A 17,607-nucleotide genomic window follows, 5' to 3' on the forward strand; every position below is an offset into this window, starting at 1 on the left:
TAGACTATGAAACTACACAAAAAGTTATCCATTTTTATTTAATACAAAGAACATAGTGTAAGGAAACACTTATTACTTAAATGTTTGAGCTGAGAAATAAACTCCTAAAATATGGTCATTTCCTGTGCTGTGCTTGATAATCAACAAGCAAATAGACTCATTACAGCATTGATTTACAATATCGTGATCACAATCGCACATTTTTATCAAATCGTGCAGCACTACTGTAAACCAACCCGCCTCAGTGTTTAAACAGACAGTCAAGCTTATGAAAACAGACAGAGCAGATGCTGGTGGCATTTCTGAATTCATCAGGGCTTAATGTTCTGACAGACATGTTGGTTTAATATGATCAAACTGTGGTTCAGACTGTAAGCCAGTCTCAACAGGGACAACGCATCAATAATCACGTCAACCATCTTGTCCACTCTGGTTCTTTTCCTCAGCTGGGGATGAGACTGGGAGGCTGGACACAAACTGTTCATTCAAGCATCTGTTGCATGGCTTTAGTGTTAATGTACAGACTCAACATGTGTAACCACCCACCACCACAGGACTGGAGAAGCTTTCACATGCCCACACTTCTCAAAGTCAAAGTGCTCCATGTTTTCCTGAATAGACACTACATTTACAGGCACACAAGAAACTACACAACCTACACAATCCCTCCCCAGTCTGCAGTCTTTGTCATGGACATGGTCACATGTAAAAACCAGGGAATGGTGAGAAGGACAAGTTTCCCCTGGAGAACTCTATCAGGGGAAATACCCGTCTTTAAGCCCCCACCACCATTACAGGATCTGTCATGGCTCCGCAGCAGCCATTTTTAGACACACACACACACACACACACACACACACGAGTGTGGGGAGAGAACATGAGGCATGTGTGGATCCACATCCTGGGCTTCACCAACTGACATCACAACATTAAAACCATGAAAACTTCACATCAAAACCTGATTTGATGGTATTCCATGAAGAAAAAAAATGCAACATGCACCAGCTGCAGACAGGCCCCGCCCACATGATGACATCACTGGCAAAGAACTGCTCCACCACCGCTCAGAGGCTAATGAGATTTCTTGGTTTCCCTCATCAAACTCATCAAATACACAATCCAACAACTCCACAACGCTCTGGTGGACAAGTTGTGACCTGCACATTCACCACGATATGAGATAATAACAGAACGTTACCAGACAGAGTTGTTTTAGAGGGAAATTCATGCAAAACCACTGATGCGCGTTGCCTTCAGGGGCAGTTTTTCAGCAAGCATTCTCTGCATTTACCTCGAAAACAACTCTGTCTGGTAACGTTCTGTTATTATCTCATAGCGTGGTGAATGTGCAGGTCACAACTTGTCCACCAGAGCGTTTTGGAGTTGTTGGATTGTGTATTTGATGAGTTTGATGAGGGAAACCAAGAAATCCCATTAGCCTCCGTAGCGTAGCTCTGAGCAGCTCACGGCTCTGCTCCGCCGTTCTAAAAATAGCTTGCACCGACAAATAAAGGTAACGAACCTACTGCTATGACTATAGGGATGATGGCAATGGGCCAATTTGCCAAAATCCCTATCCCTTTAAATAAACACAGACTGTTTCTTTAAAACTTTGCATGTCGAGTGGTAAAATAAATCTATGTTTATGACAATACAGCAACATATTCGCAAAAAATATTGTGGTGTCAGTCACAGAAAACAGGAGGTTTTGGACTTTTGGATCGCACAAAAAAATGGATAATTCACGCAATGCAGTTGAAGAAATGAGCTGTAAAATGATATTTGACTGTCTTCAAAATGCTAATTTGAGGTGGTAAAACATGAAAAATGAACATGGCTTTCTTTGGGTCTCTTTTAATCCTACATGTAGATGGAGCTGGATAATTCCAGGCTCACGTTGTGACAACAACAGACGAGAGGAGCAACATTCATCACGACATGGAGGCAAATAAATCCCAGAGAATTCAGTGATTTACACTGGACCTAATGAAAGTATTTTGCCTTGAATGGATTCTCTGAGGCTGAGCCTGCAGTAATTAAGGAACATAATTCTCAGAGCAAACATTATGAAATTATTCAACAATAATTGGACTGGGAATGGATATTGAAGATCATGCATTTGACTGAGTGTGTCATGACCAGAGACCCTGTTCAGGTTTAAGTTGTTTTCAGTCATGTTGTCTTGTGGTTTCCTGTTTTATTTTGTAATTTACCTCTCCTCTCGTTTCAGGTGACTTGCCCCTTCCTCCTGTGTTCCCCCACCAGTTTGATTGTCTGCCCCGCCCTGATTGTTTCCACCTGGTCCCCATTTCCTTGTGTGTGTGTATTTAGTCAGCGTCTCCCTTTGTTCTGTGTCAGTTCGTCTTGTCCGTGACCCTTGAGACTCCATGCCCCATGTCAGGTTTTTCTCCTCGTAAGAGTGACTTTGTGTTTTTCCATTTTATCCCTCAAGAGAGTGGTTTTTTGTTCTTTGTTTTTTCCCTCGAGCAGAGTGAGTTTTTTGTTTGAATTACCTGAATAAAACCCTGTTGATCGTGCAAACCAAGTTTTTGAGTCGTGCGTTTGGGTTCGGACCCCGGCCCTGTCAGGACGAACTGACCAGCATGAACCCAGCCGACTCTGATCAACTCGCGGCAGCGATTCGCTCTCAAGCTGCCCGCTTGAATAACCAGGAGGGCCAGATCTCCTCTCTGCATCGGGGAGTGACGGACCTGGCTAGCAATCAGGAGGACTTCAAAGCTGCCATGTCCGACCAAGTAAGCCAGCTGGCTTCCCAGGTGGAGCAAGTTCTCTCCCTCCTCACAAGGAGTTCTCCCTCTCCTGCCCCTACAGCCACACCGTCTTCAGCAGCTGCTGACACACGGACCGTCTCTGGTTTTCCGGGCCCAGCTCCACGCCTCGCTCCACCAGAAAAATTCTCCGGTGAGTCTGGAGAGTGTCGGGCATTTATCATTGACTGTGAAATGCATTACGAATACATGCCCTCAGCGTTTCCTACAGAACGTTCAAAAGTTGCTTTTATGATTTCACATCTCGCCGGGAGGGCGAGGGCGTGGGCGACAGCAGAGTGGTCCCGTGATTCATTTACTTGTGAATCTCTTGATGATTTTGTGGGGGCTCTGAGGAAGGCTTTTGATCCCACCCTGTCGGACCGAGAGAAGGCGCGAGAACTGAGCAATATCAAACAGGGCATGGACTCTGTGTGTGATTATGCCATCCGCTTTCGCACTCTAGCCACCGACAGCGGGTGGAACGACACTGCCCTTTATGATGTTTTTTTAAAGGGCCTCTCTAATCGGATTCAAGATTTGTTAGTGCCCCTTGATCTGCCGCCAGGTTTGGATTCGTTGATGGCTCTGGCTATCAGGACGGACAACCGTTTACAAGAGCACAAAAGGAATCGCACCTCGTCAGCTGCGGTTGGGAGCCGGAGCTTCTTCCCCGCCCCATCCCTGGCTCCGCGGCGGAAGGTGTTGTCCGAGGAGAATGAGGAGCCGATGCAGCTGGGACGAGCCAGGTTGTCCACTGAGGAGCGGCGCCGGCGTCTGCTGGAAGGGAGGTGTTTCTACTGCGGGCAGCAAGGTCATCTTCTTCCAGCGTGCCCAGTAAAAGGGCAGGCTCACCAGTAAGTGGGGGGGTACTGGTGAGCCGTTTGTCCTCCTCTGAGTTGCCTCTCCGTTCCCCATCCGAGGTCAAGGTAAAGCATCTCAACACCACTGTTTCACTTGGGGTTCTTATTGATTCAGGGGCAGATGAAAGCTTCATGGATTGGGATTTTGCCCAAAGACTTCAATTAAAGACTCAACAGTTATCCCGGCCATTAGAGGCCAGTACTCTTGATGGAAGCCAGATATTCAAAGTGACTCACAAGACTGAACCTGTGGAAGTAACTGTAGGTGACCACCAAGAACTCATGTGTTTTCATTTGTATCGTTCTACCCAGCACCCTCTTATTTTGGGTTTTCCATGGTTGCGGGAACATAACCCACACATTGACTGGGGTACTGGGAGGGTTTTGGGCTGGGCTGAGGGATGCACAAACAAATGTTTAAGAGTTTGTCATGATCAGAATGCTGAAACTGTATCTAACACTGTATCTGCTAATCTCGGCACAGACTCTGAATCCCCCGACCTGACGTCGGTTCCAAGTTGCTACCATGACCTGGGAGAAGTATTTAGCAAAAGTAAGACTGAACCCTCGTCAAGCCAGATGGACATTGTTTTTTAACCGTTTTAACTTTGTGCTTTCTTACAGGCCGGGGTCCCAGAACACCAAGCCTGATGCCTTGTCCCGTCTGTTTGACCCCGAGCCTACTGCCAAGGAACCTGAGCCCATCCTTCCACTGAACTGTGTGGTTGGAGCGGTGACTTGGCAAATAGAATCTCTGGTGAAGCAAGCTAATGGTGAGAACCCGACACCTAGTGGTTGCCCGGCAAATCGCTTGTTTGTCCCTGCTACTATGCGTCCACAGGTGATCCATTGGGCTCACACCTCACTGCTCACCTGCCATCCGGGAATCAAGAGGACCATGTATGCCATCTCCCAGAGGTTTTGGTGGCCCTCCATGGAGCGAGAGGTCCGGGAGTATGTGGAGGCATGCCACGTCTGCGCCCGCAACAAGACCTCCTCCAGGGCACAGATGGGTTTGCTGCAACCACTCCCCATTCCTACTCGTCCTTGGGCTGAGATTTCTCTGGACTTCGTCACGGGGCTCCCGGTCTCTGGAGGTAACACCACTGTCCTCACAGTGGTGGACAGATTTTCTAAAATGGCTCATTTCCTTGCTTTGCCTAAATTGCCGTCTGCTAAGGAAACGGCTGAAATTATGATGTCTCATGTGTTTCGCATTCATGGATTTCCCAAGGATATTGTTTCAGACCGGGGGCCCCAGTTCGTCTCCAAGTTCTGGAAGGAGTTCTGTAACCTCATCGGAGCCACGGTCAGCCTGACCTCTGGGTATCACCCGCAATCTAATGGACAGACGGAACGGCTCAACCAGGTGTTGGAGACATGTCTTCGGTGTTTGGTGTCACAGAATCCAGCTTCCTGGAGCAAGAACCTAGTGTGGGTGGAATACGCCCACAATTCCCTTCCCACCTCAGCCACGGGCATGTCTCCATTTCAGTGCGTCTTCGGTTACCAGCCCCCTGTCTTCTCTGACGCTGAGAAGGAAATCACTGTCCCATCGGCCCACGCTATGGTCAGGCGTTGCCGTCGCATCTGGGCGGCCGCCCGTAAGGTCCTCCTACGCAGCACGGAACGCATGAAGAGGGCGGCAGACCGGAGGCGTCGTCCTGCTCCGGTGTACCAGCCTGGCCAGAAGGTCTGGCTCTCTACACGTGACTTACCTCTCCATGTCGATTCCAGGAAACTGGCTCACGGTTTGTGGGTCCCTTTCCGGTGTCCAAGGTCGTTGGTCCCTCCGCCGTTCGTCTGCGCCTGCCTCGGTCCCTGAGAGTCCACCCCACCTTCCATGTCAGCCGGGTTAAACCGGTTAAGGACAGTCCCATGGTCCCCGCAGCCAAGCCCCCTCCACCCCCCCGGATGGTCGCTGGTGGCCCTGTTTACTCGGTCAAGTCTCTTCTGGCCGTGCGCAGTAGGGGACGGGGCAGGCAGTTCCTAGTGGACTGGGAGGGCTACGGTCCTGAGGAGCGGCAGTGGGTCCCTGCACGCTTCATTGTAGATCCTGAGCTCGTCTCTGACTTCTATAGGCGGCATCCTCAGGTGGCTGGTCCGTCAGGGGCCGGCCCTGGGGGGAGGGGTACTGTCATGACCAGAGACCCTGTTCAGGTTTAAGTTGTTTTCAGTCATGTTGTCTTGTGGTTTCCTGTTTTATTTTGTAATTTACCTCTCCTCTCGTTTCAGGTGACTTGCCCCTTCCTCCTGTGTTCCCCCACCAGTTTGATTGTCTGCCCCGCCCTGATTGTTTCCACCTGGTCCCCATTTCCTTGTGTGTGTGTGTATTTAGTCAGCGTCTCCCTTTGTTCTGTGTCAGTTCGTCTTGTCCGTGACCCTTGAGACTCCATGCCCCATGTCAGGTTTTTCTCCTCGTAAGAGTGACTTTGTGTTTTTCCATTTTATCCCTCAAGAGAGTGGTTTTTTGTTCTTTGTTTTTTCCCTCGAGCAGAGTGAGTTTTTTGTTTGAATTACCTGAATAAAACCCTGTTGATCGTGCAAACCAAGTTTTTGAGTCGTGCGTTTGGGTTCGGACCCCGGCCCTGTCAGAGTGGAGGGAAAGAGAACAAGGATTCAAAATTGGAAAGCATACGTTTCCTATACGGCTAATTGATTTATTTGTGGCGGTTCACCACAATATCAACACATATGTCCATATGTTGATCGGATTTCTTTGTATAAAACATGAATATTTAATATAAAGCTGTGTGTCAAAGTCAGAGCAGCCAGCAGGAGCAGCACCAACAGTCAGGCTGCACAGAGCTGCACCTCACTACACCTCCATCACTACATGGAACCAACCTTCACTCAGCACTGTTTATTTTGTGTAATTGTGCATGAAGTCAGAAGTCAACACATGCCTCCCTACTGAACACCCCTCCGTCCCTCCCAATTCACATTCATTTAGAAATGTGCCATCCACAGGAGAGGTGCTGCCATCACACACACACACGCCTGGAGCAAAGTGTGTTAGTTATTTTGTTGTGCTGATTTTTCACTGTGATATTATAGAAAGGGAGGAAAGCCAGCACATTCAAAAATCCCTTTGAAGAGTTTTATGACAGGACAGGTAGGGCAAGCACAGACCTTTCCACCGAATGAAACTCTTCGAAGGGATTTTTGAGTGTGCTCTGTGCTGGCTTTCCTCCCTTTCTGTTCTGCTTTAGCCGTGCACCTCCAATAGCGTTTTGCCTTTTTTTGTGAGTGCCTGCTTCTCTTTTTTTCAATGTGACATTATATCACACCACAGTCCCAGTCTTTCTGAGTGGTGCTGAGCCCAGGATGTAGTGACAGTGTTTCTGGAAAGTATTTACTGAGGTGAACCCGTCTTGGGGAAACATTTTTCACTGTGTTCCACAAAGAACACGTGTCAAAGACCAACACAGACACACGTGTGTCAGTGTGCGATCTCTAAAAAAGGTACAAGAATTTTTTTCTAAACAAGTATATGGAAGAGGAAGTGTGTTAACGGAGGATGATGAGGGATAAATCGATAAATAGAATAGTGTTGATCGTTATATTGTAACTAACAGTATAGGGTATATATATATATGGTATATATTTAATTTTGGGGAAAGTTTATATATATATATATATATATATATATATATATATATATATATATATTTATAAGGATATGTATGGAGTATATTTTTATATTTGGAATTAGTATACAGATATTTATGATGTGTATTTAGGGTATATATTTATATAGGTGTATTATATTATTTAGGATTGAGATAATTATTATGTGTGTATATATATGGTATATATTTATATAAGTATTATGTATTATGTAGTAGTTACAAACTGAAGAATAGTTAAAAAGGGGTGGGAAATTAAAAAGTTTTTTACTTCTTCCTACTCCTTTTTCGAACAGTATGCTGTGTTTTGGCTCTATTTTTATTTTTTATTTTATTCTTTATTTTTTATGTACAAATAGTTATACATGTTCGAAAATATTCATATTCATTCATTCATTCATCTCACATGATCCAGATCTTGATCAAACTGGCCGTCTTCAGCAGTTTGGAGGTTGCTGTTATGTCCTGCAGCAAGGAGTGTTTTGAAAATGTAACAGTGAGAGGGAGAGGGAGAGGTAAGGCCGGTGAGTCAGACTACAATCCCTGTCAGCAGTAAAGTCCAGTAGGGGCAGTGTCCAAATAAGAACCATCTGCAAAACACTGAGCTCATGTAAAAAGTTTCCTTTGGCCGGTCATGTTGAAGCTGAGACCAACACCCTGTTTCGTCATTCAGACCCAAGACTCTGCTGCCCCACTGTGATGTCATCAACCCGCTGCAGATTTCATCTTATAGGATTTCATCAGGGAAAGAACACGACAGAGAAACTTTGCTTCTCCTCCTCTCTGAACACAGACTCAGCCATTTTTATGGTTTAAACAGACGCATAGTTTCCTATTCACTGTGATGAATGATAATCAGTTCACCAGGCTCCACTGGCAAACAAGCTCTCTGTCTCTGTCAGGCGCAACACAAGCTACAAATGTACATACACCGCCACCACGTCCTGCGATGTGTTCACATGCCGTCCCTGTACATCATCAGTCTCTCACAAACATCCATGTTCCAGGAGCCCCCCCCCCCCCCCCCCTCTCTCAGATTCTTTAAATTCTTCCTTAGCAGGAAGGCCCATTTATAGCAAATGGCCCGAGCAGATTCCCATGGCACTGACTTCTAGAAATGGTCTGCTTCACATTGTTTCTCCACAAAAAGTCCCTTTCCGAACATGTCTTCTTATCTAAATAAGCACAGAAAACTTCACAAACAGCCTCGTTGCCCAATATAATGTGGCGTCTGTGATATCTGAGCTCCCACCAGCCTTTGCCAACAAAAATAAAGGCTTCTTCATGGTCCTCTCAATGGGAAAATCTTACATCGCAGCATTCCTCATCACCCCATCTACACACACCGCCACACTAAAGCTGAGGCTGCAGTTTCACGGCAACAGTTTCTCCTCCTGGTGAATATGAGACGGAGGAAAACAGATGGAGCTAAAAACAAAACAGTGTTAATAATGCCGGAAGCCCTCGCTGTTCTGCAGACATGATGCCACACTGTTCCTCTGTTCCTTTCTCTAATAAAAGCATCTGCAGCTCAGACACAGTGAGGGGGTTGGACAGCGGTTGCTTCACCACTGAATGCTGATGTGGTAATTAACACATCTAATTATAACCAGCACAAAGGCTTCATTTATATCTGCCACTTTAGTTGGGGGAGTTTCTTACATCAGAGCCAGGACAGTAGAGAGCTGCTGGCCGACCCATCAACTGCCTGGATCATCTGTCACTAGAAGCTCATCATGTTATAGTGCTGAATCATGTTTCACATCATTTCAAAGTGGTGTATGCAAGTTTTTACTTTTGCTACAAAAGTGTGGATAAACTGATGAAATGCTGTGAGTTTAGCACATACATACAGTATAAGAAGATAACATAGGCTATGAAATACCTACAGTATAATAACATTGGAGTATACATAATTTCTTATCAATAATATCTGATTAATGTTGCTATAGGGATGTCACGGTTACAGATTTTCTGTCTAATAATCTCAACATACAGTAAAGTGACAGGCTTTGGGAAACATACTATGGTCTACAGTACAAGTTTATATACCGTACATATTAGGTTTCATACGGTCTTAGAATTTTTATGTCTTTATTTCTTACATATTTAAGAAATGGAAGTTCAATTCATGAACACATTACATTTTTGTATGGGCAGAACAATAGACATAATATCTGCAGTGTGCGCTAAAAACTGGGGCCAAATAATAAATCTGTCATTCATAAGATATTTTTGTCATTGCAAAGAGCCCGTCTAATATTACACCACAGAAAAGTGCTTTTGGAGATAGCGGCTTTGATAAGATTTGCATCATCAGTAATTTCACACATCACATGGAGTCTCAATATCTAAAGCTACACCAAAAGACCCTGCTGCTGTGGTGAATTACCTACCATGGTGTTAAGGCTACACTTATCAATACTTTAATAGTAACACTTGTAATTGCTTCCACAGAGCTCAGAATTATCACCAAATGCATTCAGATTGCATCTTAGTGCCTTTTGTTTACCATTATCGGTTTTACAACATTAACAATTCAGATGCAGTGTCAGGGTTTCTATCAACCAGCTGTCCAGCAGCAGCTTGCTGTTTCCACTGAAATATGTTCTGATAAACTCACAAATGAGCTGCCCAGTGGCAAACAGCAGGCAGGTACAGTTAGACAGCAGTCTGTCAACACAACACATTGAAGCATTTATCAGCTTGAGTGCCAAGCAGCCTCAGCAGTTACTGCATGAACAGGGGAGCTGTTTGCCTGATAACATGACTTGTGTGATGTCATCAATCAATGATGCAGGTTCAGTCTTAAAAATCCTACCTCCTGTCCAATAGTGAGCTCCTGCATTCTCTAATTCAATTCCCTGGTATACTGTATATTCTGGCAGCTTTATCTGTGTTTTATTTTTCAGTGTTAGTATTGCTGTTTTCTTTATCTTTTTTTGCCTTGACTTATTCTTTTAATAATGCTTTTAAAACGTTTTAACTCTTTTTAACTCATTCTCATTCTCCTCTGGGACTCACACACAATAATTCCTATTGTACCCAGCTTGTCTGTCCACAAAAGGGCAAAATAAACTTATTGAATCTTGAATCTTGGTGAAACCCTACAGCAAAGAAGCAAATGTAATCAACCTACTGTTGACGCACTGACTGGAGCATAAATAATTCTTACTAATACTAATACATACACTGACCTACCGAGTCATAGTAGAGATGCTTCTATGCTCTTTTACAACTTCAGTGTGAAAACATACTGACATGTTATTGGACCCTTATTGGTTCTTTGTCCTATTTTTATTTGTATCATAATATCAATTACATTGTATTGCTGCTTTAAACATGTTTAATTTATATAACATCCACCAGCCACTCTAACACAATACACATTCATTTTTAATTATATACAGGTATTGGGGTGGGGGTGGAGGGATCATTTTGAAGATTGATCCTGCATCATGTAGAGCAGCAGCACCATGACGATGGCAGTGGACTAACAACAAACAAAAATGTTCATGTACTGTGAGAAAGGAGACTCAGTCACTTGAGGACAGTGGACAGTGGCTAGAGACATTGGTAGTCTGGTGCATGTGCTGATGTCTCATTTGGCAGGCCAGAGCAGCAGTGTGATGGTGACTGACCCTGAGGGACGTCTCTGAGATGAGAGGGGGAGAAGCAGCGTGCTCCACACATGAATATATTACACACCATATGCACCCAGTTACAGGAGGATCCAGATCCAAAAAAAAAACAAAAAAAACAACTGCATTGCAGGCTCTGACAACATCTGGCCAATAAGACCTTGATGAATAATTTTAAGTGAGAACTACATGGTGCAGCCCTGAAACTGGGCCAGAGATGTCACCAGCTCCCAAATATTCACTAATTTTCAACCTACCTCATCAAAGCCGCTGTCCTCCTTCTTGAAAGCTGCAAAGAGAAAAGAAGACAGCGTCAGACACCGGCTGCATTGACGTCTTTTGAAGACTGAACAAAACAAAAAACGTCTAATGGAAGAGATGCAGCTCTGCATGTAACCTTGTCACTATGCCCAAATTTCATCTGGGATTCATTCCGGGCTCATTACAGAAGTGTGGGTGTTGGTTTAAACTGGTGACAACTCGCTTTGTCATTAGGACAGAGGGTAAGAGAGAGAGAAAAATCATTTTATCATTAGTAAAAGGAGGTTTCCAAATTGTTGAGCCTGTAACATCACAGTTAGTTAATCCTCCACAAACACATAAGTTCAGGTAATGTTTACAGCAGTGGTTCCCAACCTTTTTTGGCTTGTGACGTGTGAAAGTGAAAGAATAGAATACAGTTGTTTAAGATTTGTGTGGTGTTTTTAATAATAATTTTAAAAGAAATAATAATTAGTTAAAAAATATATTTTTATGGACTTCCGCTTCCGCCCTGCTATGGAGCAGACGTAGGTCACAACAGCTCCCGTTTTATTCTACTTATTTAGCACCCTTCTTCGAATATATGCAGTAGGTCCTATATTTTGTGGTGATACAGATTTAGGGAAAACTTAATCTCGCTTCGACGCGGTGCCCTAGAAAGGTGAAACATAAGGTCCCGACGATAATCAGTTGCAGAGAAACGGCTAAGCTAACTATTGAAGAACATGGCGGAAGGCAGCCAACTAACCGTGGAGCTTCTCCGAGGCGAGCTCAAACTATCCCGTGAAGCAATTCTGGGTGATTTGAAAAATGAGATCTCCATCCTTCGTGCGGAGCTGTCTCAGGAAATCGAGGCCATACGCTCAGAAACAACTACGAGCTTTCAGACTCTGCGCCATGAAGTGGGGGATGAGCTGACCAATCTCCGGCAGGGACATGCCCAGGTCTCGGCCGAACAAACCAGCATGGCACACGGTCTCTCAGACGCCCTCGACCGTATACAGCAGCTGGAACAATCCAACGAACTGAAAACCAAGGAACTGAAGCAGCTGAAAGATAAATGCTTTGATCTGGAGAGCCGGAGTCGGCGGCAAAATCTGAGATTCATCGGCATTCCGGAGGGAGCTGAGGGCACTTCCCCCACGAAGTTTATGTCGGAGCTCATCCCAGAGCTCCTGGGAGCCGAGAATTTCCCCACTCCCGTGACGATTGACCGTGCTCACCGTTCCCTGGCTCCCAAACCTAAGAAAGGAGCCAGACCAAGACCAATAATAGTTCGGCTGCATTACTACGCCCAAAAAGAGAGGATTATGGGCATCGCAAGAGGCAAAACCCCCCTCAACTACCAGGGTTCCCCCGTGCATATCTATCCTGATCTCCCGGCAGAGATAAGCAAGATGCGGGCTACTTTCAACGCGATTAAAGCCAAGCTCAGAGAAGCCAAGGTGGAATACAGCCTCTTCTACCCTGCGGTCCTATCTGTCAACTTTAACGGGGTTCGATACACCTTCAACACTCCCGCAGGCAGCGGAAGACTTCTACAAGGCAAAGATAGCTCCGCCGCAGACCGGATGATCACCTGTCTCTTTTCCTCTCTCGACGTGGGACATGTCAACCGTGTGAATAACTGTCGGGAGGACCACACATCCAGCCGTCGAAGACCGGTGGCATATCCTTTATTAACTCTGATGTTTATTGGGCTCAGGCCGGACATTGAAGTACGTCTGCTGTTGGAGGTGATAGACGACACCGCCGCACGTCGGGAGAAACGGTAATAAGACTGCAACTTTATGACCAATTCTCTATGACTCCGGGTAAGAACATTAAGTTGGTCAGTCTGTTCACCTGCCCTACAGTATTCACTCAAATGAAGCCTGGCCTGCTGATGGCTACTGATCACTACTGTTTAAAACACATATCCTCCCTTTTTTCTTTTTCTTTTTTTTTGGTTTGGATCAGATTGTGGTTACATGTTTCAATGCTTTTCTGTATCCAATATAGCCTACTATTTGTGTAACATATGCTTATCAAGGTAAAATCAATATACTTTATTTTCTTTTTTTCTTTTTTTTTTGGATAAACCACCGCTTAATTTCACCTCTTTTTCAGAAGGGTGCAATGATTATTATTCTCTTAAATTCAGGGTGCTAATCTAAGGATAACTTGAAACTGAATAGCTGTAGTTCAGTTAGACAGTGCTGGAGCACTATGGTTAGTTTGAAACAAATGTGGGTATCTTTTACCTTTCAGTTGGGGAAAGGTAAGGGGGGTGGGAAAGTGGGTTATGGTTCTTTTCTATGGTTCTCGTTTTCCGTGTTAGCAGTTGCAGTGCTACTTTTGTTCATTGAGGTGTGGCTACATCATTTTATCTGGGGATAGGCTTATATGGTTGATTGTCATAAAGGTGAGGAGAGCTTGGTTCAATTTGTCACATGGAATGTGAAGGGAATGAATGGGGTGATTAAGCGTAGCAGAGTTTTGTCTCATCTTAAAAAATTAAAGGCGGACGTGGTGTTTTTACAAGAGACCCACTTAAGAAATAAAGATCATTGTTACTTACAAAGAGGGTGGGTAGGCCAGGTCTACCACTCCAGCTTTCAGGCCAGAGCCAGAGGAGCTGCCATTTTAATAAGTAAAACTACTCCTTTTGTTTGCTCACATTCCTTCTCTGATAGACAGGGTCGATATGTCGTAGTGGAGGGAAAGTTATACAATTTCCCACTCACTTTAGTTTGTGTATATGCACCTAATTACGATAATGATCAGTTTTTTTCTTCTCTATGGTCATCAATTCCAAATCTTAACACTCATAGCATAATCATTGGAGGAGATTTCAACTGTGTCTTAAATCCTAAATTAGACAGGTCCTCCAAAATCAGTCAGCCTCTCTCCAGGTCAGCAAAGAGTATTGAATCTTTTTTGAGAGACTATGGAGCTACTGACCCTTGGCGGTTCTCAAACCCGTCCACTCGCTGTTATTCTTTTTTCTCCCCTGTTTCATCAATCATACTCACGAATTGATTATTTCCTCATAGACCGCAAATTTTTACCATCTGTCAAGAAATGTGACTATGATGCAATAGTTATATCTGACCATGCCCCACACGTATTACAATTAGCATTCAAACAAAAATCAACTGCTGCTCCCTGGCGACTGAATAATCTCCTGTTAAAAGATGACGCTTTTGTGAAATTCATTTCAGCCCAGATAGAACAGTTTATTCCTCTGAACGATAACGGAGAAGTATCAAAAGGAACACTCTGGGAGGCTCTGAAAGCATATATCCGCGGCCAGATTATTTCTTATGCCAAATCCGCTCGCCGCAATCGCCTCAAACGTCTGGCCGAGATCTCAGATGAAATACTCAAGATTGACCATCAGCATTCAATATCACCCTCACCAGAACTTTACAATAAGAGGATCTCACTCCAGTCAGATTTTAATCTTTTATCTACTGAAGAATCGGCTAAATTATTAATGCAATCCAGATGTAAATGGTTTGAGCAGGGTGAGAAGGCCGGACGTCTATTAGCTCACCAGCTCCGTCAAACAGCTGCAACTAGACTCATAACAGAAATTCGCACGGCCTCTGGGGAAATACTCTCTGACGAACTAGAAATTAACAACGAATTCAAATCTTTCTATACTCGTCTTTACACCTCTGAGTCCAAAGGAGATTCCTCTTTAATAAATAATTTTCTAAACAAATTATCAATACCTACCATAGAACCGGATCACAAAACTAGCCTCGACGAGCCATTTTCATCAGAGGAATTAATTAGCGCAATTAAAAGTATGCAATGCTCTAAAACGCCTGGCCCAGATGGGTTTACCGCCGAATTTTTTAAAACCTTTGCAAATTTACTCTCCCCAGTATTGCTTGACACCTTTAATGAAGCCTTTACGTTGAAGACTCTTCCTCCAACTCTATATCAAGCCTCCATATCAGTTCCTGTTAAAGGAAGGTAAAGACCCCAAAGAGCCAGGCTCCTACCGTCCTATTAGTCTCTTAAATGTAGACAACAAGATTTTAGCCAAAATGCTGGCCACACGATTGGAGAAAATTCTACCTTCAATAATATCATCAGACCAGACCGGGTTTATTAAAAATCGTCATTTGTTTTTTAACCTTCGCAGACTGCTCAATATTTTGTACTCCCCTGGCCCAACTCCTCAGCGTCCAGAGGTTGTTATCTCTCTGGACGCTGAGAAAGCCTTCGATCGTATCGAATGGGACTTTCTCTTTGCAGTACTCGGAAAATTTGGTCTCGGAGACAACTTCACAACTTGGATCAGGCTGCTATATCTCTCCCCTCTTGCTTCCGTGACAACCAACTCCCTCAGATCTTCCTATTTCCCATTGCATCGAGGTACAAGGCAGGGCTGCCCCCTCTCTCCGTTGCTCTTTGTTTTAGCCATCGAACCGCTAGCCATTGCCTTACGTTCTCTCAAAGACTGTGAGGGAATTCATAGAGGAGAGGTAGAAAACAAATTATCGCTATATGCAGACGATCTTCTGTTATATGTCACTAATCCTTATAGATCGATCCCAAACATTATGTCCATTCTGAGAGACTACAGTGAGGTATCTGGCTACAAGCTTAATTTTTCCAAAAGTGAACTCTTCCCAGTTAATGAGTCTTCCCAGGGTCTTTCTTATTCACATTTGCCATTTAAAGTGTCAACAAAATCTTTTAAATATTTGGGTGTTAGTAGTGACGAGAGGTTTTTCCAATCTTTTTAATGAAAACTTCAAGCCGCTACTTGAACGTACTTCCCGTGAACTTGAGAGATGGTCCCGTCTCCCCATTTCACTATCCGGCCGAATCAACGCTGTCAAGATGAACGTCCTTCCCAAGTTTTTATTCTTATTTAGAACTATTCCAATATTTATTCAAAAATCTTTCTTTACATCTGTGGATAAAATGATTTCTAGCTTTATTTGGAACAAAAAACACCCTAGAATTAGGAAAGCCTTTTTACAACACCCAAAGCATGATGGGGGATGGGACTGCCTCACTTCCAGTCATATTACTGGTCATGTAACCTACATGCTATGTCTTTCTGGGTTCAATATGATAAACAGAATGAAGTCCCAGTTTGGGTACAAATGGAATGTAACTCATGTCATTCAACTTCCTTGTCTGCTCTTTTGTTTTCCCCGATGCCTCTGTCATTACAATATGTCAAAAACAACCCTGTTGTAACACACTCACTGAAGGTGTGGTCTGGTGTTAGAAAACGCTACGGCTGGCAAAATGGTTCATTACTCACCCCTGTTTACCCGAACCACCTGTTCTCCCCATCTATTGTTGATGACTCTTTTGGCATTTGGAAAAGAAATGGTATTTATAACATGAAAACCCTTTTTATAGACGGAATATTTCCTACATTTGAACAACTGAGAACTAAATTTAACCTGACACAAATCCATTTTTTTTAGATTCCTTCAGATCCGTAATTTCATTAAAAACAAGATCCCCTCCTTCCCCTATTTGCCTAAGGAGTCACCTATGGAATCTGTCCTCTCCTTTGATCCTTCAAAGAGGGGTGCAGTAGCTTTTATCTATAAGTGCATGGCTAGTCTACAGAACCTTTCCCTGGAGACTCTGAGATCTACATGGGAGACAGACATAGGGGAGGCTATATCACCAGAACAGTGGGGATCAGCCCTGGATGGGGTGCACTCCAGCTCAATATGTGCCCGGCATGGAGTAATTCAATTTAAGGTAATACATCGCCTTCACTTCTCAAAAGTAAAACTTTCTAAAATATTTCCAGATGTAGACCCTACCTGTAACCGCTGTAAGCGTTCACCTGCCTCCCTAGCACACTCATTCTGGCAGTGTTCTAGCTTGTCCACTTACTGGAACTCCATCTTCAAAACTTTATCAGATGTTTTTCAATTGACAATCAGGCCAGACCCTTTAATTGCCATCTTTGGGGTGGCGGGGGTTAATAACAAAAATCTAGTCAGTACAAAACTTCGAATAACAAAATTTGTTACTCTATTGGCAAGAAGGTTGATTCTTCTTCAGTGGAAGTCACCCCACCCCCCGACCTGGACTCGATGGATGCAGGATGTGCTGCACCATCTCAGCCTTGAGAAACTGAGATTTACAGTGAATGGCTCCTTGGCCATGTTTTCAAAAGTCTGGCAGCCACTGATAGACTATATCAAAGACAAGCTCCTCACTCCCCCATCTCATATGCACAACAGTTAACTCCTGCTTCTAACCCTGGAATCTTCTCTGCAGTCATTATCATTTATTTATTTATTTTACTTAATTTCTTTTTTAATCCCACCTCAAGTAAACATCTGATGTTTCTGTAACTGCCTGTTCCTGTAATCTGTTTTTTGTTTTTTTCTCTGTTATGTTTTTTCTATGTCTGTTTGTATAACAAAAACCAATAAAAATATGTTGGAAAAAAAAAAAATATATA

The 17,607-nt window shown here is 43.9% G+C and overlaps 1 protein-coding gene across 3 annotated transcripts in view; it reads right to left on the bottom strand.

Annotated features, from left to right (window-relative positions):
* Nucleotides 1-17,607, bottom strand: part of cdk14 (cyclin dependent kinase 14) — a 213,205-nt gene that overhangs the window by 182,264 nt on the left and 13,334 nt on the right. For all 3 annotated transcript variants that reach the window (XR_015037945.1, XM_085803392.1, XM_085803393.1), the window contains exon 2: nucleotides 11,159-11,190. Coding sequence is in view for 2 of the 3 variants with exons in the window: in XM_085803392.1 (XP_085659518.1) it covers nucleotides 11,159-11,190 (32 nt within the window). In the remaining variant the exon portion in view is untranslated. The remainder of the gene's footprint in view (nucleotides 1-11,158; nucleotides 11,191-17,607) is intronic.

This window comes from Trachurus japonicus, chromosome 16 (genome assembly GCF_045865225.1).
Source record: "Trachurus japonicus isolate A0001 chromosome 16, Traja_1.0".
In the NCBI taxonomy this organism is placed as follows: domain Eukaryota; kingdom Metazoa; phylum Chordata; class Actinopteri; order Carangiformes; family Carangidae; genus Trachurus; species Trachurus japonicus.